Source organism: Nannobrachium achirus (genome assembly GCF_963921795.1).
Source record: "Nannobrachium achirus genome assembly, chromosome: 16".
NCBI classification, from domain to species: domain Eukaryota; kingdom Metazoa; phylum Chordata; class Actinopteri; order Myctophiformes; family Myctophidae; genus Nannobrachium; species Nannobrachium achirus.
The window spans coordinates 39,238,966-39,258,913 of record NC_137823.1 but is presented as its reverse complement, the minus strand read 5'-3'; the positions used below and the strand labels follow the sequence as shown (position 1 = coordinate 39,258,913).

General features: G+C 42.7%; 1 protein-coding gene across 2 annotated transcripts in view; it reads right to left on the bottom strand.

Moving 5' to 3' along the window:
- Positions 1-19,948, bottom strand: part of LOC308300241 (serine/threonine-protein kinase D3-like) — a gene marked incomplete at both ends in the record, with an annotated part of 54,965 nt that overhangs the window by 4,896 nt on the left and 30,121 nt on the right. The window contains 8 exons of one of the 2 annotated variants that reach the window (XM_080744054.1): positions 2,963-3,284; positions 9,941-10,018; positions 10,829-10,952; positions 13,443-13,632; positions 14,112-14,189; positions 14,282-14,474; positions 14,676-14,839; positions 16,998-17,129. In XM_080744054.1, coding sequence (XP_080600180.1) covers positions 2,963-3,284; positions 9,941-10,018; positions 10,829-10,952; positions 13,443-13,632; positions 14,112-14,189; positions 14,282-14,474; positions 14,676-14,839; positions 16,998-17,129 — 1,281 coding nt within the window. Of the gene's footprint in view, positions 1-2,962; positions 3,285-9,940; positions 10,019-10,828; positions 10,953-13,442; positions 13,633-14,107; positions 14,190-14,281; positions 14,475-14,675; positions 14,840-16,997; positions 17,130-19,948 lie in introns of both variants that reach the window. The other variant, XM_080744055.1, reaches the window with a different exon arrangement.

Here is a 19,948-nt window from a genome sequence, read left to right as displayed (position 1 = left end):
TAAGTCTGTAGCCTCTCACCTTCTGTTATTACTGTACAAAAGCATTATTCAACCTGTTCTGTTGTGTTGCTCCTCATGTTTTCTCACTATGTTGTCCATGTCTAACAGACAAACAAACTTTTCAGATGTATTGCCTCTAAGATCATCGTACTTCCCACGCCAACATATGTCACTTTCTGATAATGAACAATAGCAGCCTTCAGACTCATGCCATCTGGACGCAGATATAGAACTTTGAAATGGCAAAAAGTTTGTTTTAGTAGCAGTTCTGTTCCTTCAGCCACTGCTGCACAGTGATGAACATGATATGAGGGTTCTGTGTATACTGGGGACTTCATGTATTGTTATGTTGTTGTAATGTGTGCCAAGTTGTTCTGTGCTACAGTGTATATACAGTGGTTACGTGTTCTTCTGTTGGAACAGACTCCGATAATGAATATATCATGTACAATAAATTCTATTATCATTATTATTATCACTTTACAAGACACTGCTACTAGAGCAGTACTGACTAGGGGTGTAACGTTATAGTAACTGAATCGAAAAATAGATTTTAATTTGCAATGATCTACTATGTTGTTTGAAAAAGCAAAATATCGTACCATTTTGGCTTTGTATCGTTTTAAAATGCAGATAATCAGTATCAAGTTGTTTTGCAATGTAAATAATCGATTGTATGGAAACATACATTGTATTTGTGCCTTGTATTTAGCAATTTTAAGAGGGAAAATGAAAAAGGGGTCGAATTACTTTTCCATTCCATATAGCTGCTCTTGGTCTATCGATAATTTTGTGTAATCTCTGTGTTCATGTCAAGGTGCAGGTTTGTCCATATGTGTTGAAATATAATGTCCATGTATTTGCTAGAGAATCACAGCGTTTCACACAGAATTAATTTCTTTGCTAAATATTTACGATATCGATTTTTAAACATTGAATCAAATCGTATCGTATCGCCATGAATGAACCAATATCGTCCATGTATCGTATCGTCAACCATGTATTGTGATGCGTATCGTATCGCTATTAAAATGTATCGTTACACCCCTAGTACTGACTGTACAGTAAGCAAGTTCCTTTAACCACAGATCTACACTTTTTGTGTTTTTTCATAAATTAACGTCCTACTATATCATACTATACAGCGTCACACAAATGTTTCAAAAGTAACAGATCTGCAAGCTCAAAACGTAGAGCGAAGCGACACATTGCTTTCAGGCTTGTTGATCTGCTACTTTTGCTGTTTTTGAATTTGAATCCTGAAAAGTGAGGTTTCCACCCGACAGAGACGATTATGAAATAAGATTGTTTTGCTGTCATGGATGTCTGTTCAAGGTCAGACATTTTTTCCTCTATCTACAGCTTTTTGTTTAACATAGTTCTGCTAATCGTCCTGTGAATGAATGCAATGTGAGAGCGCATACTGATGTGTGGGTTTAAGGACTGTGGATTATTTCACCACTGTCGGGTGGAAACCTTGTACAGTATGTCCAAAACCGTATTTTTAAAATATTATTATTATGTTTTTAAAATTGTAGACTGGCTATTTTCACTACTTTCATGTGACACTCTTGTAGGATGAAGTAGGGCATCGATTTACTAAAATTACATGAAAAGTTGAAATATGGAGATACAAGGTTTCTGCCCGACAGTGACGATTTAGAAAAGGCAAAAGGACACATTTACAAAGCGTGTGGAGTCCTTTGTGACTGCGCGTGCGCGCGCGTGTGTGTGTGTGTGATCAGTCACATTAGAAGCCGTTATGTGAGTGTTTATTCACTGCAGTACATTAGTGCTCCATTTCAAAACCCTTTTCATTTCGGGGGAGAAAAACAAGCTGTCATCTGTTCTCCGTTGCATAATGTTTCACAAACAAACAATACATAAAGGCATTCTGGGCCATCAGCATATTTGATAGTGGGAAGAAATCATGGTCAGTTTTGCTTTCATGACAGCCAAACTCAATGGATTGCAAGCCTCCTTTGTGATTAATATTAGTAGTATTAGTAGACATAAAGGTTCTCGATTTCAAGAACCTTGAGAGGATTCTACTATCAAGATGTTCAGGCAGTTAAACTATGCTCACTTATATTTAGAGGACAGGAATTCTTAGTCGTTTAGTTTGAGTTTGTTAGTTTGGAGTTTGAGTTCAAAATACTACTGTTGGTCTATAAAGCATCCTGGTAACACGGTGCGTTCCGGTTGGAAAAATAAGGCAAAAACACTGAAAAACTCTGGCAGAGGAAGACGAATGAATGAATTCAAACCTGGCAGCAGATGTATTACTTTCGCCATTATTTTTTGCTTTAAAAAATGTTAGCTTTTAAAAAGATGTATTCAAAGATTTGTAACAACAACAAAAATCAAGATTTTTCAAAAATAGCAGCTCTACGAAAAAAGAGCTGCTAAAAAATAGCAGCGCGGCACTCGGTACCGCGCTGTGAGCTTGTATATCTGCTATTTTTCAACAGCTAAAGCATAAAATGATCCCATGTCAGCACCTCGCTTGCCAAGCTCTCCTAAACTCGTCCACAGACTCACAGACTCACAGACTTAACTCGCCCACAGACGAGTTAAGGGTTACCATGGTAACCAGGTAAACAGACGCTTGCTGCGGGTGCTGGAGAAAGAAGAACATGCATACATCATGACGCAACGCAGCCAGAAGCAAAATGAAGCGTCTATGCTTCATTGACCGAAAACAGTTTTTCTTTTTTTTTCCTTTTTTTCACGACGACACTCTTCCGTGATGGTCGGCCCGGTTAGGATTTTAGTTTCGTGACCGTTTGTAAACAAACTGACCTCCTTCCTAGAATTGTCAGATTACACAACATGCACACGCACATGGCTTCCAGGGCTCTTCAAAATAAAGCGTAAGTGAATGGTGGCGGCCCATGTGTCAACACTGGTAACAGTGTTGACACATTAAGACACCGTTACTAACAGCAGTATATGGACTCACTGTGGTCTTTGCCCTGCATGCCAGGGGCGGCGCCGCCGATGCTGGGCTGCGGGGTGATGACGGGCATCAGGGCCTGTCTGATGGCCTTCTCCCAGCTCTGAGCCACCTCCAGGCCCAGGCCCGAGGCCGCCAGGGTGGCGCTGTGGTGGTGGTGGAGAAGGCCTTCTCCACCTCCTGCTCCTCCCGGTGGTCGGATGTTCTCCCCCACGTAGTACACCATGCTGGCCGTGATCACCTCCAGGCAGTGGCGGTTGCTGCCCGGCGGCAGCGAGCTGAAGTCCTGAGCCGCCTCCACCCGCAGGATCTCTGACAGAGGGATCTCCTGGAAGAAGGAACCCAGGGTTCAACAATAGGGACGGGACGATAATCGTTATTATCCTTCATCATGATAAAAAGCACTCATGATAATCGTATCGTGGAGATTTACATTTATCGTGAAATTGTCCTCAGTCATGACACTGGGATCAATTCACATTTTATTTGCAGAGCTTCCATTAAACTACCATTTAAACCCTCTATTATTGGTAAAACGTACTTGAGTCTTTTTTTTACTCTCGACCAAATCTCTTTGCCAAAAAATAGCCAATTTGCGCCGCGTTGTGACACGTTCTGAGCTTGTAGTTCTGCTATTTTTTGGAAAATGATCCGCCCCAGGATTATGGTTATTAGAGATATTTTGATTATCGTGATAATGTTGTAAATCTATTTTTTTTCGGTCACAATAATCGTGACATGAAATTTTTATTTCATCCCATACCTATTCAACATTGTTCAAAAATGTTTTAACATTCTTCTAACCCTTAAGACCTGAGGCTGATTCTACAAATGCCTTCTAAAGATGATATGTATACGGCCATAGACCCCCTAATCTGAAGGGATGGGTAAATGTTAAATGGTGAATTTATATAGCGCTTTTTATCCAAATTGCTTTACATGGATTGTGCATTACATTCACCCATTCACACACACATTTATACACAGATGGAGGAGGAAACCATGCAAGGCACAAACCTGCACATCGGGAGCAATTAGGAGTTCAGAGTCTTGCTCAGGAACACTTCGACACTAACTCTGGGGGAGCCTGGGCTATTTTTGAATAGCCAATAGCCATGACACAGATGTTTTCAAAATGTGAAAAAATATAGCAGATCTACGAGCTCACCACTCTACCGCACCACTCTACACCACAAACGGACATCGCTGATACAACGAGTGTGTGTGTCTCACTCCGCACAGTATTGACTTACTGCATGTGTCTGTGTGACACACACACACACACACGCACGCACACACACACACACACACACACACACGCACACACACACACACAATTACTTCAACGTGGACATAAAGGCAAAACCTTTCTCTCTCTCTATGACAACAAAGGAGGGTCTACCCTACCGTGTGTGTTTGTGTGTGTGCGTGCGTGTGTCAGTGCTGCACCAGAGAGTAGGCTACAGATGAGTCACAGGAAAACACAGACGGCCGTCGTCTGACCACAACAGCTTCGCGCAGTAAATGCCAACCTGGGGTCCACGGAGTGTGTGTGTGTGTGTGTGTGCTAAATCTTGCTCTGTGTGTGAGTGGCTCCAATTAAATCCATTTAATCTAATAACAGGCCTTGATCAACTCATATTCCCAAAAGGCACTAAATAAAGACAGTTCCCACAAATGACTCCATGATCACACAGATCATCATGCTGTTGTCCCTCTCTATACCCATCTCCCCTAGCTTGGGCTGTTTCAGAACTCTGAGAACGGCGAGGCTACAGAACATCATCACTAACATGACAAACAGACATTTAGACAGAACATCATACCATATCACTGTCGGGCAGAAACCTTGTATCTCCTCCAAGTTTCAAATTGCTAAGCTTTTTTCGTAAAGTAAAGCCCTGCTTCATCATACAAGACTGTCGCACAAAACTAGTGAAAATAGCCGGTCTACAAGCACACAACGCCTCGCACCTGCAAGGGGTTGTGTGCTTGTAGATCAGCTGTTTTCACTAGTTTTTGTTAAATAATTTTTAAAATGATAAATACAAATGAACGGTTTTGGACATACATGGTTTCCACCCGACAACAAAGATATCATATTATAAGTAACTCACCAGCATAGTGAGAGCCCAGTGATGCCCAGGCCAACGCAGAGCGAGCCACCCTCTACCTGAGGGGTTTGTATTTGATGAATAATTGTATATATCCGATATTGTAGCCTACCGAGGCCTACACTAGATGTGGCTCTAGTCAGAATACAAAGCCAATCAACTTTTTGTTTTAACAAAACTAATGAAAAATTAAATCACTAAAAAAGAAAATCACTATACCTTTAAGTGGTTAACTTACAAAATAAGAAGTATTCGCGAGGATGGGAGGTAATTCCAAATCGGCGCTGCGAGAGAACGTTTATGGCCAAAACCGAGCGATTCACAGCACTACTCTCTCCTGTCCTTAAACGCTCTCGTGGAGACATGGAGATGGTCTGCTCGAGTCTGAGGTTTCATCGAGACACCAAAAACAATACCCTTGTTATAATTGTTATAATATCCTTCCCGGGCCAATAAAAAAAGACGGACCGCAAAGGAGATCGGGTTTTCATCCTATCAGCTGTCAGAGAGAGCACTTGGACCAATCTTATCTGTCACACTCGACTCCTCTGTTCTCCTGAAAGGCCCGTTGTCTACTGACCTCGAGTGTCTGGACACCTTTCAACATTAAAACTTCTGTCGAAGTTAACTTCCTGTTACCATCACACACACACACACACACACACACACACACACACACACACACACACACACACACACACACACACCCCGAAGATGAAAGGACCAGAGAAAGGGAGGGATATGGACCAATAGGACCTCATCTTGTGGCCCATTTACAGTGGTGGAAAGTACAGTTTACAGTTTAGGCGTTTAGCAGACGCTTTTAATCCAAAGCGACTTACAATAAGCAGGTAATACATCAATATAAATAAGCAAGATAATGTCAGTACATCAACGACAATACAACAAATGCATAGGAATATCAATCTAGGAAAAATAATAATAGCATAGGTAGACCACGCACCTAATCAGTAAAAAAGAAAAAATATATATATATCTAAAACCTAAAAATGCTATCTAGCTACATGTGTGGTCATCGAGGAAAGGGGAGTGTTACAGTAGTGCTACAGTATGGGTTTAGGTGGAGTCTGAAGTGGTGAGTCTTCAGTCCACGGCGGAAGCTAGGGAGTGAGTCTGTTATTCTAAGTGCGACAGGGAGTTTATTCCACAGTTTTCCAAGTATTTCCAGTATTCCAAGTAACTGGAAAGTACTGTAGGCCTAGTTAAAAGTACGACTTTGAGGTAATGTTACTTTACTCAGTTATTTAAGTCTTTTGACACTGCATACTTCTACTCAACTACATCTCGGAGACAAATATTGTGCTTTTTACTCCACTACATTTATGAAAAGGTTTAGTTACTAGTTGCTTTGCAGATTTCTTTCCTATCCTATACTTTTTGATTGTCCTTAATCACTACAGTGAAGTGTGACAGGAAGAGCTGAGAGAAATGGGAAGTGACACAGCAAAGGTCGCCAGGCTCTGGAATCTAACCCGCTGTCTAATCGCTGTCATTAGAGCCTATATGTGGTATGCGCCTTAAACGCTATAGGCCATTGGTGCCCCGCCCCCCTATCCTATACTTAAGCGAATCGTAAATAGCCCATCTACAAGTTCACAACGTGTCATATGCCGATGCGTTGTAGATTGGCTGATGTGTTAAAGTTCTTTCGGTAGGTTAAAGGGGAAGACCACCCATTTTCAATATTAAAATATGTCATTAATATACCTTAGAGGAGTTGTGTGGAAATAGAAAAAAAGTTCCCCCCCTTCTGTGTTGCCTAGAACTGGAGGATTGATTTTGGGGTTTGTATTGTAAATTACTGCTTGATGACATCACACATTGTACTTTACAATACAAACCCCAAAATCAATCCTCCAGTTCTAGGCAACACAGAAGGGGGGGAACTTTTTTTCTATTTCCACACAACTCCTCTAAGCCAAGGTATATTAATGACATATTTCAATATTGAAAATGGGTGGTATTCCCCTTTAAGTACACTTTGAATTCTTTGATGCCGGTATTTTTGCACTTTTACTCAAAGTATTTTGCATACAGGACTTTTATTAACTAGTTCTTCTTCTACCAGTGTTGGTTGGTATTTTTTAGTAAAGTTTGGAGGTATTTCTTTTACTTCACTGTATTTTTTTGTACTTTTACTTCTACTCCACTACATCTCAGAAGCAAACATTAGACTTTTACTTGTAAACTTTAGTTACTAGTTACTTTGTAGATTTTGATTATTATAACAAAACACACATTACCAACTTCAGCCCTATATACATTTTGGTAATTTGAAAATAGCCTAATATCTACCAGATCACAATATGCCACATTGTGAGCTTGCAGATCTGCTATTTTCAAAATGTTTTTATACATTTTATACATTTGAAAACTTGTGAAATGGGACATTCTGCATAATGAGCACTTTAACTTTTGTACTTTATTTTGACACCAATAATTTGAAGTACATTTTGATCACCGGACTCTTCTACATAGCAGGATTGAGACTTTTACTTAAAGAGGCGGTGCGTACCATGATTCCCCCCGCAAAAAACATGATGATCAGGTATTACGATTATACTAGGAGGCAGACAGACAGACAGACAGACAGACAGACAGAAAGGGGGGAAGCACCTGGTGGTGAGGGTCGGGTACGTTCCAGAACCTCCTGGTGCACTGATTAAAGGGAAAGGAAGGCACTTCACCTCTGCTGCCCTGAAACCCTCTGCTGTGATGTGGAACTGGAATGCACCCGTCCTGTTATGATCCCTCACTGATACACGGATGAGACACACCCAGTGTACATGCACGCACGCACGCACGCACACACACACACTCATGTGCATGGTCATACATTTGCAGGCATGCACTCAACGCATGCATGCACGCACGCACGCACAGTCGCACACACGCACGCACGCACGCACGCACGCACGCAGCTAGCACTAAGGCCCTGGTACCAGTGTTGCCATTTCTGCTTATTATAAGCCTATATAGCCTGGGTCTGCATTCCTCTGCAGGCAACGCTGCCTGGCACAGCGACAGTGCAGCCCCCATGCCATGCCATGCCAGCAAGCACGGTCAGGACGTGGACCAATCAGTGACGTCTTGATTGGGGCCAGATCAAGTCAAACCATGACTAGTCAGATCTGGCCTAGAATATCACCTGATTTCAACCAACAAATAAATCCTGCCAACGAAAACGGACGACCTGGATTAAACAGAGAGGGTCCGATCGAGGACAGATAAATATCATAACTAGTCAGATATGTTCCTGAATATAACCTTACATGCTCATATTTCAACTAACGTTACAAACACTAACAATAATCATATAGTCCATATGACGTCCTGGATGCCAAGATCATCCCCATATGGCAGGGCCCCAAGGGCCGAATCATGTCTAGGGTACCAAGCTGAGGGCCACAACATTGCAGGGGGCGACGGCGGCGTTCCCTCTACTCCAGCGACAGTTCAGATATCGTCGTTGTCGGGTGAAAATCTTGTATGTCCAAAACCATTCGTTTTGCATTCATCATTTTAAAAATGATTTAAACTACGCACCGCGAGGCGTTGTGTGCTTGTGTGAGACGGCCTTGAATGATGAAGCAGGGCTTTACTTTGCGAAAGAACGTACAAATTTGGAGATACGAGGTTTCCACCTGACAACGATGTTATACTAGTGTTGTTGCTGCTCTTATACCACCATTATTACTGGGGTTGGTGGGGGCCTGACAGTAGCCCCCCGCGGGCCGCAAATGGCCCGCGGGCCGCCTATTGGGGAACCCTGCCATATGGGCTGTGATCTGGCCTAGTTCTGAACGTCACCCACTGGAGGATGTCATCATGACGTCATTTGGCTTGCAGGGATGTGGCAGGCAGTCTCTGTGTTCCAGAGAGACTCAATAGGTGAGGGTGTGGGAGGTGGAGCAGGTCACCATGCAGCACACCGCTGTCTGTGTGCACACATCAAAGCGCTGGCTGGCTGGCACAGCCTCACATCAACACAACACAACCCCTCTCTGCAATATATTGACTTGGCTGATATGACACTAGATATGAATAGCAGCGAATTGACATCACTTTTTTTGGAGCCCCTAGCTGCTCTTTTCATGCTATGACCCCCTCCAAAATGACCATATTTATCATAGTTGAGGCACTACATTTAATTTGATCATATTTTTATATTTAAGTCGGCATGGTATGCTGCAGAGCAGCCAGCAACAACTGACGCGTTTCGGCGTTAAGCTGTCATCAAAGTTGTGTCACACAACGCTGATGACCCGCGTCCATATAAAGGACAGTTTTGTGGGTGCTGGTGGTGTTCTCTTTGAGAATGTTATTATACAGTTACCTTTCCAGACCGTGCACGCGGTCTGGAAAGGTAATTGTTGAAACGAGTTGGAGTCGTGCTCACACCCTTGATTTAAATATGTACTGGTCAGCTACCAGGTTTTAAAGGACTTATTTTATCAACTACACACCCCATAAAAAAAAAATAATAATAATAATAATAATTTGATGACTAGCGGACTTATAGTCTCCTACTGACCGATGGCCCAGTCATCAAATGATTGGCCCAGGAATGCTTCAAAAACTAAAACATCTCCATAAAGTCAAGGCTTCCTGAAGTACTGGGCAACAAAATGTCCATACTCACTCCAGGGGGCGCCACATTATGTAGAGTACCTACTGTATTGCAGCCAAATACATATCAATTTGGGGTCCTTAACACGAAAATGTTGGTGAACCACTGAACTGGGTGGGGTGTGTGTGTGTGTGTGTGTGTGTGTGTGTGTGTGTGTGTGTGTGTGTGTGTGTGTGTGTGTGTGTGTGTGTGTGTGTGAGTGTGTGTGTGTGTGTGTACCTTGTAAAACTTGGCTCCACTTTCGTTCTGAAACAGAGTCAGACACTTGCTGTCCAGGCGCCAGTAATGCCTCTTCCTCTGAAACAGGAGAACAGCAGAAACTACATCAGAATCATGCACCCATTCCAGTTTTTCCTCCCCGATACCGATATCCATAACTTGCGTATTGGTCATTACAGAGTACCGATCCGATACCAGTGTGTAATGTAAAAATAATCTAGGACAGTGGTTCTCAAAGTGGGGGTCCAGGGACCATCTGGGTTCCTTGAGGGGGATCCAACTTCCAAATGGGACTCTGACGTCTGTAACCCTGAGAATGCACAAATGGAACCAAACGGACCCGTAATGGAACCAAATGAACCCGTAAGGCGCTGTAGTATGATCAAGTAGGCAGCAAAAAAAATACAAAAATACAAAAAGTTAAAAAAATGGAGAGGAGAGGTGTCTGCTCGACAACAACAATATGTTAGCAAGTATTGTGGAGGGTACAGTATATCTGACCAGGTTTTTGCGACCGAAGGACACAGTTTAGTATGTGAAACAAACATGCAGACTCGGCCTGTCTGGATGGACATGTACACTTTTTACAGTCTATGGGTTTTCCGCTTTGACATCACTGATGTCATGGGAACCACTCTAACAAAATCCCTTTTATGCCCATATCATGGAGATCCCCGATGTCATCAATATTAAGCCCATATCTAACAGGACTTCATATGGGAAAATTGGGAATGTCCATATATGGAGGAAGACAGCCCATATCTGTGTGGCTGGTTCAGACAGGGATCTCCATGTATGGGTATAAAAGGGATTGTATGTTTGTGATGCCATGGGAACCACTCTAACAGAATCGTGTATTGTGGAGGGGTGCAGTACTGTGTATCTTACCAGGTTGTCCTTGCTGGTGTAGTGAACCATCCAGCCCTCTTTGACCACAGTGGAGCTTTTCCTCTTGGTGTGCTTGATAGACTGAACCACTCTCATCAGAGGAATGTTGCTGCTGGTGCACGGACTGCAAGACACACACACACGCACACACACACACACACACACACACACATGTGCGCGCACGCACACACACACACACACACACACACACACACACACACACACACACACACACACACACACACACACACACACACACACACACACACACACACACACACACACACACAAGCACACAAACTTAGCCTTTCTTATACTGTTGCTGTCGGGCAGAAACCTCCATATTTTAACTTTTCTTGATCAATGATCAATTTTCTAAACTAACAGTTGAGGTCACAATGCTGTGTTGCTATTTCAGCAATTTCTGCAACATCTTTCTGCAACATGTCTGTGCAGGGCACATTTCCAGTGGTTCTAAAGCCAGTGCAAAATATTGAAGTCCCTCAACCAGGCCTAGAATTTCATCGTTTTGGGGCAAGGCCAATTGGCCTTTGGTGTTGTCAGTTTTTTGAGGGCACAAAGGCATAATATTAGGGCTGGAAGACCATCAAATAAAACAAGGTTTAGTCCATTGAAAGAATTCATTGAATTTAAGGATTAAGGATTTTGAAATGTCGACTATCTGCAGTGAAAGAAACCTCAGCCCTGCACAAATCAAACTTACTGCATTGGTCAGGGGTCATCAACCCCTGGGCTTGTGATGGACATTTTCCTCAAAATATATTTTTGCCACGGACATACAAAAGGAGTGGTCAAATAACATTACCATGAATGAAATATTAAATGTATACTAGTCAAGTAGACATGCTGATGACTAACCAGGGAGAGTGGTTAGTCATCATCCCAGTAAGTAGGAAGGCTAAGAGGGAAGGTGTAGATGGAGCAATTTATAACCAATTTTCAAAGATTGCTTTAAAAGTCAAGTGTATTATGTCCATGGCCATCTCAGAATTTTTGTCTACTTTCTTACCACCTTCACTTTCTATTTTTGGCTTTGAACTTTTCAAAGCACAAAAGACAGTTAGAGAAGAATTGTCATATTGACGTCATCTACCTGTCATTATTCATTTGCGTAAAAAACCCAGGCTCTTTATTAGAGTGTTAATGTCAAAGGGCATTTGAGAAACGCAGCTCTTAAACTGTTACAGTATGTTAAAATCAGATCATTCATGCATTGGCTTGGAAGACATTTTTTGGTCTGGTACTTTGTAATGGCATTTCTGGGTGTACTGGCAGTCTGGCACCAGTGGCCAGTGGTTCTCAAAGTCGAGGGGATCGCAATTATTTGACATAATCGCAATTATTTTGTCCTAATTGTCACAACTTCAAAGCCTTAAAGCCAAACAGAAATGTAATTGTCAACGACAAAAAAAACACAATTAAATCGTTAATCGCAATTATTCGAGTGACAATTAATCGTCATGTAAAATGTGATAATGGTGACAGCCCTAGAGGTGGTAATAATAATAATAATAATAATAAAGCTTTATTTGTATAGCACCTTTCATGACATGAAATGCAGCTCAAAGTGCTTTACAGAGCAGAAAATGAAGCACAGTTACTTAACAGAAAAAATAAAATACACATGAATACAATAAAGCAGAACAATAAAAACATAAAACATTGAAGAACAATTTCAGAACAGTGTGGACGTCAATAGCATCAAAGAGATAAAAAAATAATTCAGCTAAAAGCAAGAGTAAAGAAATAGGTCTTGAGCTGTGCTTTAAAGCTATCCACAGAGGCTGCCTGTCTTAGGTGTAGTGGGAGTTTATTCCAAACTGTCGGTCCGTAGAAGCAGAAAGCTGCTTCACCATATTTTTTATATTTCATTTTAGGCACATCGAGTAGGTCAGCACTAGAAGACCTGAGTGGGCGGTTTGGAACGTATCTATGCAGGCAGTCATAGAGGTACGAAGGTGCCAGACCATTTAGAGCTTTATAAACAAGTAAAATAATTTTAAAATCAATCCTAAAAACAACCGGGAGCCAGTGTAGCGACGCTAAGACTGGAGTAATATGTTCTCTCATCTTAGCTTTAGTTAAAACTCTGGCTGCCGCATTTTGAACAAGTTGCAAACTGTCAGTTGTTTTCTTTGGCAGACCAGAGAGAAGTGCGTTGCAGTAATCAAGCCGAGAGAAAACAAAAGCGTGGATCAGCGTTTTTGCATCGTCCAATGTTAGATAGGCTCTAATTCGCGCAATATTTCTAAGGTGAAAGAAGGCAATCTTGGTGACATGATTAATGTGTGTATTAAAATTCAATTCAGCGTCAATGATCACTCCCAGGTTCTTTACAGAAGTGTTACTTTCTTTAGACAGGTTACCAAGTCTACTTATTATTGATTCTCTCTGCGCAGTAGAACCAATTATGAGAACTTCTGTCTTGTCCTCATTTAGTTTGAGAAAGTTCTCACTCATCCAGCATTTTATGCTAGACACACACGTCAGCAATGGGTCTAGAGCACAGGGGTCGTCCGGAGCTACCGAAAGGTACAGCTGGGTGTCATCAGCATAGAAATGGAAATTCACACCGTGAGCGGAAATAAGCTACCTGATAGCCTTGGTGGTCTCGTCGTCTCTGTATCCGTCCAGACCGGGGGGTCCCTCCATGTAGAAGCGCTGGTCCTCCGGGGTGGACGCCGTGTCCTCCTGGTCCTCCATGCTCTGTCCCCCATCGCTGGCCACGTCACTGCTGTCCACCTCCATGGTCACCTCAGAGTCAGGGCCGGGACTGGCAGGCTCTGGACACACACACACACACACGCATGCACGCACGCACAGACAGACAGAACAGAAGAGGACAAAATGTAAGGGCTGCAGCTATCGATTATTTTCTTTATTATTTTACTTCCAGTGAATCAAATGATCGCTAAGCAGGAAGAAAGAGCTTGTAGATCAGTTATTTTCACTATTTTAATTTGTTATAATGTTTTTAATTTTAGGAATATTTTCACCTGCATGCACAAAAATAAGTAATACATTTCAAGATGAAATAAATATTTACGATTGCAGGAAAGATTCGGACCAACACCCATCTTTCAGGGCATTAATAGATTGATACATCCGTTTGGCTCATGTGTCCAGATGTGTTTAGAGCTTGTAGATCAGCTATTTGTGTGTGACACTGTCATATGACGAAGTAGGCATTCAATTATGGGGGGGGGGGGGGGGGGGGGGTCAATTATGGTAGTAAAGTGCATCACAGCAGAATCAAACTCACCTCCATTAAACACCACCTCTCCAAGGCAATCTCTGGGGATTTTGGCTGCACATCTCTTGTGACAGTTAAATTTACAATCTACAGTTGGAAAGCAAACAAAAGACTTTAGTTTTTACAGCATATGTTCCTTTGTATATTGAGTTATTTTACTTTGTCCACCGACTGATTACCTTTGCATTGCATGCCCTGCCTGAAGAGGCCTTTGAGCAGCCTCTTGCAGTACTGGCAGATGGTGGGCCGGGTGTAGGTGTGGATGGAGAAGGTGTGGGGGACCTTCACCCTTCCCAGCACCATCTTCTCCATCCAGATGGGCCGCCCGCTCAGCAGGGAGTTACGCTTCCCTGCCGCGCCCAGGAGAGGGCGCTGTGGGCAGGTAGGAGAGGTGAGGAGAGAGAGTATTACCAGGTGTCATCACTGACTAAATATCTTAAGACTTTAGTCGACCAAATCTACAGTCGATTTAGTCGACTAAAATAAATGATGGCGGGCTTTGATGGTGTAGCGATGCCTGTTTGGTTGATCGACTACCTTTTTTCAGTCTACAAAATAAACGCTCCTTCCTACCTCGTCCTGTGGCGTGGGGAGGATATCCACGCTGGAGGAGGGACGGGGGACGGAGAGGCTGGAGCCTCCCGGTAGGGACACGTTGGACAGCCGTCTCTTCCTCACACCGCTGCAGTTGTTGGGGATCTTGAAGGCACAGCGCTTGTGGTAGTTCAGACCACAGCCTGGAGAGAGAGGGAACACATGGATAGTCACGTGAGGCCAGACATGATTCCAAGATTCTAGAACGGAACACGTTCTAGAACCAAAGTTCTTGTGGTGGAATTTTAATTGATTACAATGACTTGGTTTTATTTCTCACTTGCCATGCCATGATCTTGTACATCTGCTAATATTGAAAAATATCGAAAATACATATCACAGGGTTCCCACAAATTTTTTACCAATGAATTTCCAAAACTTTTCCAAAACTTTTCCAGAATTTTTAAACCAATTTCCAGGCCTATATAAGTCATTCAGCGCAACAATAACTCCTTTGAGTAATGCCCCAGTGTAGCAAAAATAAAGCATAGAATGGAACCAAATGGACCCGTACAGACAGCTGCGAGCACCTGAAGGGTGCGAGCCTATAGAACTATGCATATCTAAATATTTTTCCATGACTTTCCAGGACCCTTGATCAATTCCAAAACTTTTCCAGTACTGGAAAAATATTTTTCTAATTTCCAGGAATGTCATGACCGTGGGAACCCTAATATCAATTTGGGGGTCCTTGACGTGAAAAAACGTTTGAGAGCCAGTATACAGTATATACTGTATACTGTATACTGTAGGTGTGTCTTACATAGCGATAGAATAATGCCTAATGAAATAATGAATTACACACACACAAATACACACACACACACACACACACTCTGTGTTGTTGTGGACTTGAAAGAGACCCATGGACAGGATGTCACTCAGTCACACAGTCCATCTGGACATCCTGCCTCCTGCTTTGAGTCATGACTTATAGTGTGTGTGTGTGTGTGTGTGTGTGTGTGTGTGTGTGTGTGTGTGTGTGTGTGCACGCGCGCGTTGTGTTGTGTTGTCACGTGTGTGTGCAATGTGCATATGTTGAGATCAACATGTGTGCGTCTGTGAGTCAGTCTGTGTGTGGGAAGTGTGTAGGAGCATAATTATTGTCAAAGTATTTCTATAACGTCACCTCTCTACACCCCCTGAATGTGTGTGTGTGTGTGTGTGTGTGTGTGTGTGTGTGTGTATGTGTGTGTGTGTGTGTGTGTGTGTGTGTGTGTGTGTGTGTGTGTGTGTGTGTGTGTGTGTGTGTGTGCGTGCGTGCGTGCGTGCGTGCGTGCGTGCGTGCGTGCGTGTGTGTGTGTGTGTGTCCGTCCGTCCCAGTCCCAACACACGCGCTCACTCCCCTACGCGTGTGTGTTCGGGAAGAATAGTGGAACTGGAACAGAGAGAAATATAATGGATAGGGAAGGAAAGAGAGAGAGAGAGAGAGAGAGAGAGAGAGAGAGAGAGAGAGAGGTGGGAGACAGAGAGAGAGATACAAAGGGAGGACACAGAAGGGATGTGTGACAGACAGGAAGGTGACATGGTGAGAGAGTGACATAGGGAGCAGCAGGTACACACACAATAAATGTCCAGAGAACGTGTTTCAACCTAACAGGTCTTCCTCACGTCCGTGACATTGTCGAGCCGTGCACATTGACACTTTCATTTAACCCATTTAGGCCTAGAATTATTGAATGCTTTAACCAGTGAAAAATATCAGATACAAGCTCACAGCGGGGCACCGAGTGCCGCGCTGCGAGCTTGTAGATCTGCTATTTTTGAAAAAGTCTGAAAATTGCGTGCAAATCTTTGAATATATGTATTTTCAAAGCGAACGTTTGTAAATCAAATTTTGCTTCTGGGTGGTCCCTGGAACTAAATATTTTGAGATAAGGGTCTGTGGCCAAATACATATCATTTTGGGGGTCCTTCAAACGAAAAGGTTTGAGAACCACTGACATAGTAGTCTCTCAAGAACAGACTAACTGAGCTCCAGTTAAGTGAAAAGGACCTTTTCTTTGACGATGGCTAGCCAGATTGCTGACATAGAAACATGGGTTTTTCAAAAAATCTTAGGATTCAAAAGACACTTATAGAATCGGGTCAAAATTCTAATTTTCACGATTTTTCAAAAATAGCAGATCTACAAGCTCGCAGCGCGGCACTCGGTGCCACGCTGTGAGCTTGTATATCTGCTATGAATAGTTAAAGCATAAAATAATGATACACAATATAGTGTACCCGTTCTGATGGGTTAAACTGTAGCGTTACACCCCTAATCTGGAGTGTTGCAGGTTTGCGGTGCTTTCTCTTTACCTTCACACTTCAGGCCCTGCCTGACGAGCCCCCACAGCATCTCTCCACAGTCGTCGCAGAAGGCCGGGGCCTTGTAGGAGTGAACGTAGAGCGCATGGGGACGGATCTGGAAGTCCTCCACTGTAGCCAGAGCTGAAAACATGCACAAAAACACACAACATCAACCACACAACTCTTTCAAAGATCTGACACTTTTAGTCTAGCGCAGTGGTTCTCAAACTTTTACATTTCAAGGTCTCCCCTTGACTGACAGTGTACAAACGGAACCAAATGGACCCGTTAGGGTTCATTTGGTTCCATTTGTATGCTGTCAGAGTTACAGACTTGTATGGGTCAATTTAGGAACCCACAAAGTCCCTAGAATCCACTTTGAGAAACACTGGTCTAGCGTATAGACGGGTTTATGGTCCACGTCACACTGATGGGTCGGTACCAAAATTAGCCAATAAATAGAAACCATGCAGAGCTCGGGCAGCGCTCCCCAAAACAACAGGTTTGGGGATTGGTGGGAATTGATTACATGATACATTCAGCTGTGCATTTAGTCTCAATGTTTGTAAACAAGAAACCGGTCTATAGCCAGATGATTGGAGGCGCATCTGCCTGCCAAACTTTTGAAACTTTTTTTTATTTCCTGAAAACAACAAAATGATGGAGCTTGCACATGCATTCCCAACTCGCAGTGTCCAATTGCGGTGAAACGTTCACATTTACACTACGTCACACAACTATTATATCGCCACCAGGAGGCTGATTTTTGCACAAAAAAACCCCAAAAACGAATAGAATTTATATTACTCCCACAAACTTTGTACAAACAAATCGGTACACATCATCTCTATAGTCAAGTGACCAAGACAGCTCCGTCCGATTTTTTTAATATTCCATCCTTCTTCTTTTCTTTTTTGTAAATTAATGCCCAATTGCATCATACAAGCCTGTCGCACAAAAGTAGCCATGTGATGCGATTTACATGCAATGGTTTCCACCCAACAGTAACGGTATTCATTTGGGGGTCCTTGAGGTTTGAGAAGCACTGTGTTATGCAACTGTGAGTAAAATAATGTGTCTCTTTCGGGGTGGAAACCTCATATGTACATCTCAGGATTCAAATTCAAAAGTAGCAAAAGCAGAAGATCTACAAGCTCGAAATGCGTCGCGAGCTTGTGGGTCTGCTACTATTGAATTGATACCTTTGTGTGACGCTGTGTGATCAAGTGGGCCGTTCGTTTACGAAATTACACGATAGGTTAAAATACCGAGATAGGAGGTTTCTGCCCGACGACAGCGGCAAAATTACTAATAGTAGTGTGGTGTGTGAGTACTGACTGAGCAGGACTCGTAGCTCTCTGCAGCAGGAGGAAGTGGTTTGTCTGGAGGTCTGACTTCTGCTGTGTGTGGTTTTATGCTCTCTCTCTATCTCTATCTCTGTATCTCCTATCCCTGTCTCTCGCTCTCTCTCTCCTATATCTGTCTGTCTGTCTGTCTGTCTGTCTCTCTCTTCTCGCTTTCCTCTCTTCTCTCTCCTCTATCTAGGGGTGTGCGATATGGTGATAATTATCATTGAGACGATACAATGTCTCCACAATATGCCTTTTCAGAGGTATGGTATATATCGTGATACAATTGAGGGAGCCGTGTAAAACATCCTGTTTAATCGTTAATACAGAGATTCATTGCAGAATTCAATTTAAACCTGCATTTTGGTCAAAATCAGTAGTTCTCAAACTTTAAAATGTCTCCACTAACTCTGACAGTATATAAATGAAACCAAATGGACCCGTAAGGGTCCCATTTGGTTTCATTTGTATACTGTCAGAGTTACATACTTGGAAAGTTCAATTTAGACCTCCCAAAAGGAACCCAGAGAGTCTAGTTTTTGTCAAGTAACTTCCATAAAAACCAACATGAAAAATGAATCGTGATAAAATCGTGTATCGTGATACAGTATTTTTCCATATCGCCCACCCCAACCTCTCTCTCTCTCTCTCTCCTCTCTCTCTCTCTCTCTCTCTCTCTCCGTAGCTCCTCTCTTTGTCTCTCCTCTCTCTTTCTGTTCTATCAACTCTCTGTCTCTCCTCAATTCCTGTTGGAACTTCCGAAGCGTAAGTTTTTTAACATGTACAGTATGTACCAAAACAGTGCATTGCCCCAGTAATCTAGGATCATAGCTAAACCAGGAACTTATAAACAGTCTAAACATTATAACATCAAAAATCTACTAATATGTACATTGAAACTGTACAAACTAGGATGTCAGGTCAACAAATGAATAAATAGCATTCTATCTAAATTACATTTGAATCTTTGCATAAAACTGCATGGTCGTCAAGTCAAGGGCAAGTGCTACAGTACGTGCTAAGGTTGAGTCTGAAGAGGTGAGCCTTCAGATTACGGCGGAAGATTGGGAGAGTGGTTTTGATACAACTGAAGGGCTGCCCATACTGTCTCCAACCACCGGACTTTTTGTCAGACCATGGTATTCAACTACATCGGACCTTTCCGACAAAATGTTTGGTGGTCAGAGACAGTATGGACAACCCTTGAGGTGACGTCTGGGTGAGGAAGGGTCTGGAATGTTATAGAGTGTAAACCTCTCTCTCTCTCCTCTCCCCCACCTCTCTCTCTCCTTTCTGGTACAAAATAGCATTTCTTTTTCAAAAGTATTTAAAACTAGTCCATACCCAGGGCTGTGCGCAGTAAAACCATATTTACAGACCGTTATTGGTTATACACAGTGGCCTATATGCTTGTTAACTTTGGGAGGCCATGGTTTGTTCCGGTCTTACATGGTTACAGTAATAATGGCATTGATTGAGCACATAGCTGGTGGGACAGAGAGTCTGAGGCTGGGGTGAGAGTTGTTAAGAGATCAGCTTGGGAAGGGCACATTATCAAATGAAATAAATGTGTTTTTTTTAGGCAGGTCGTCCGCGAAGCATTCACTGCAT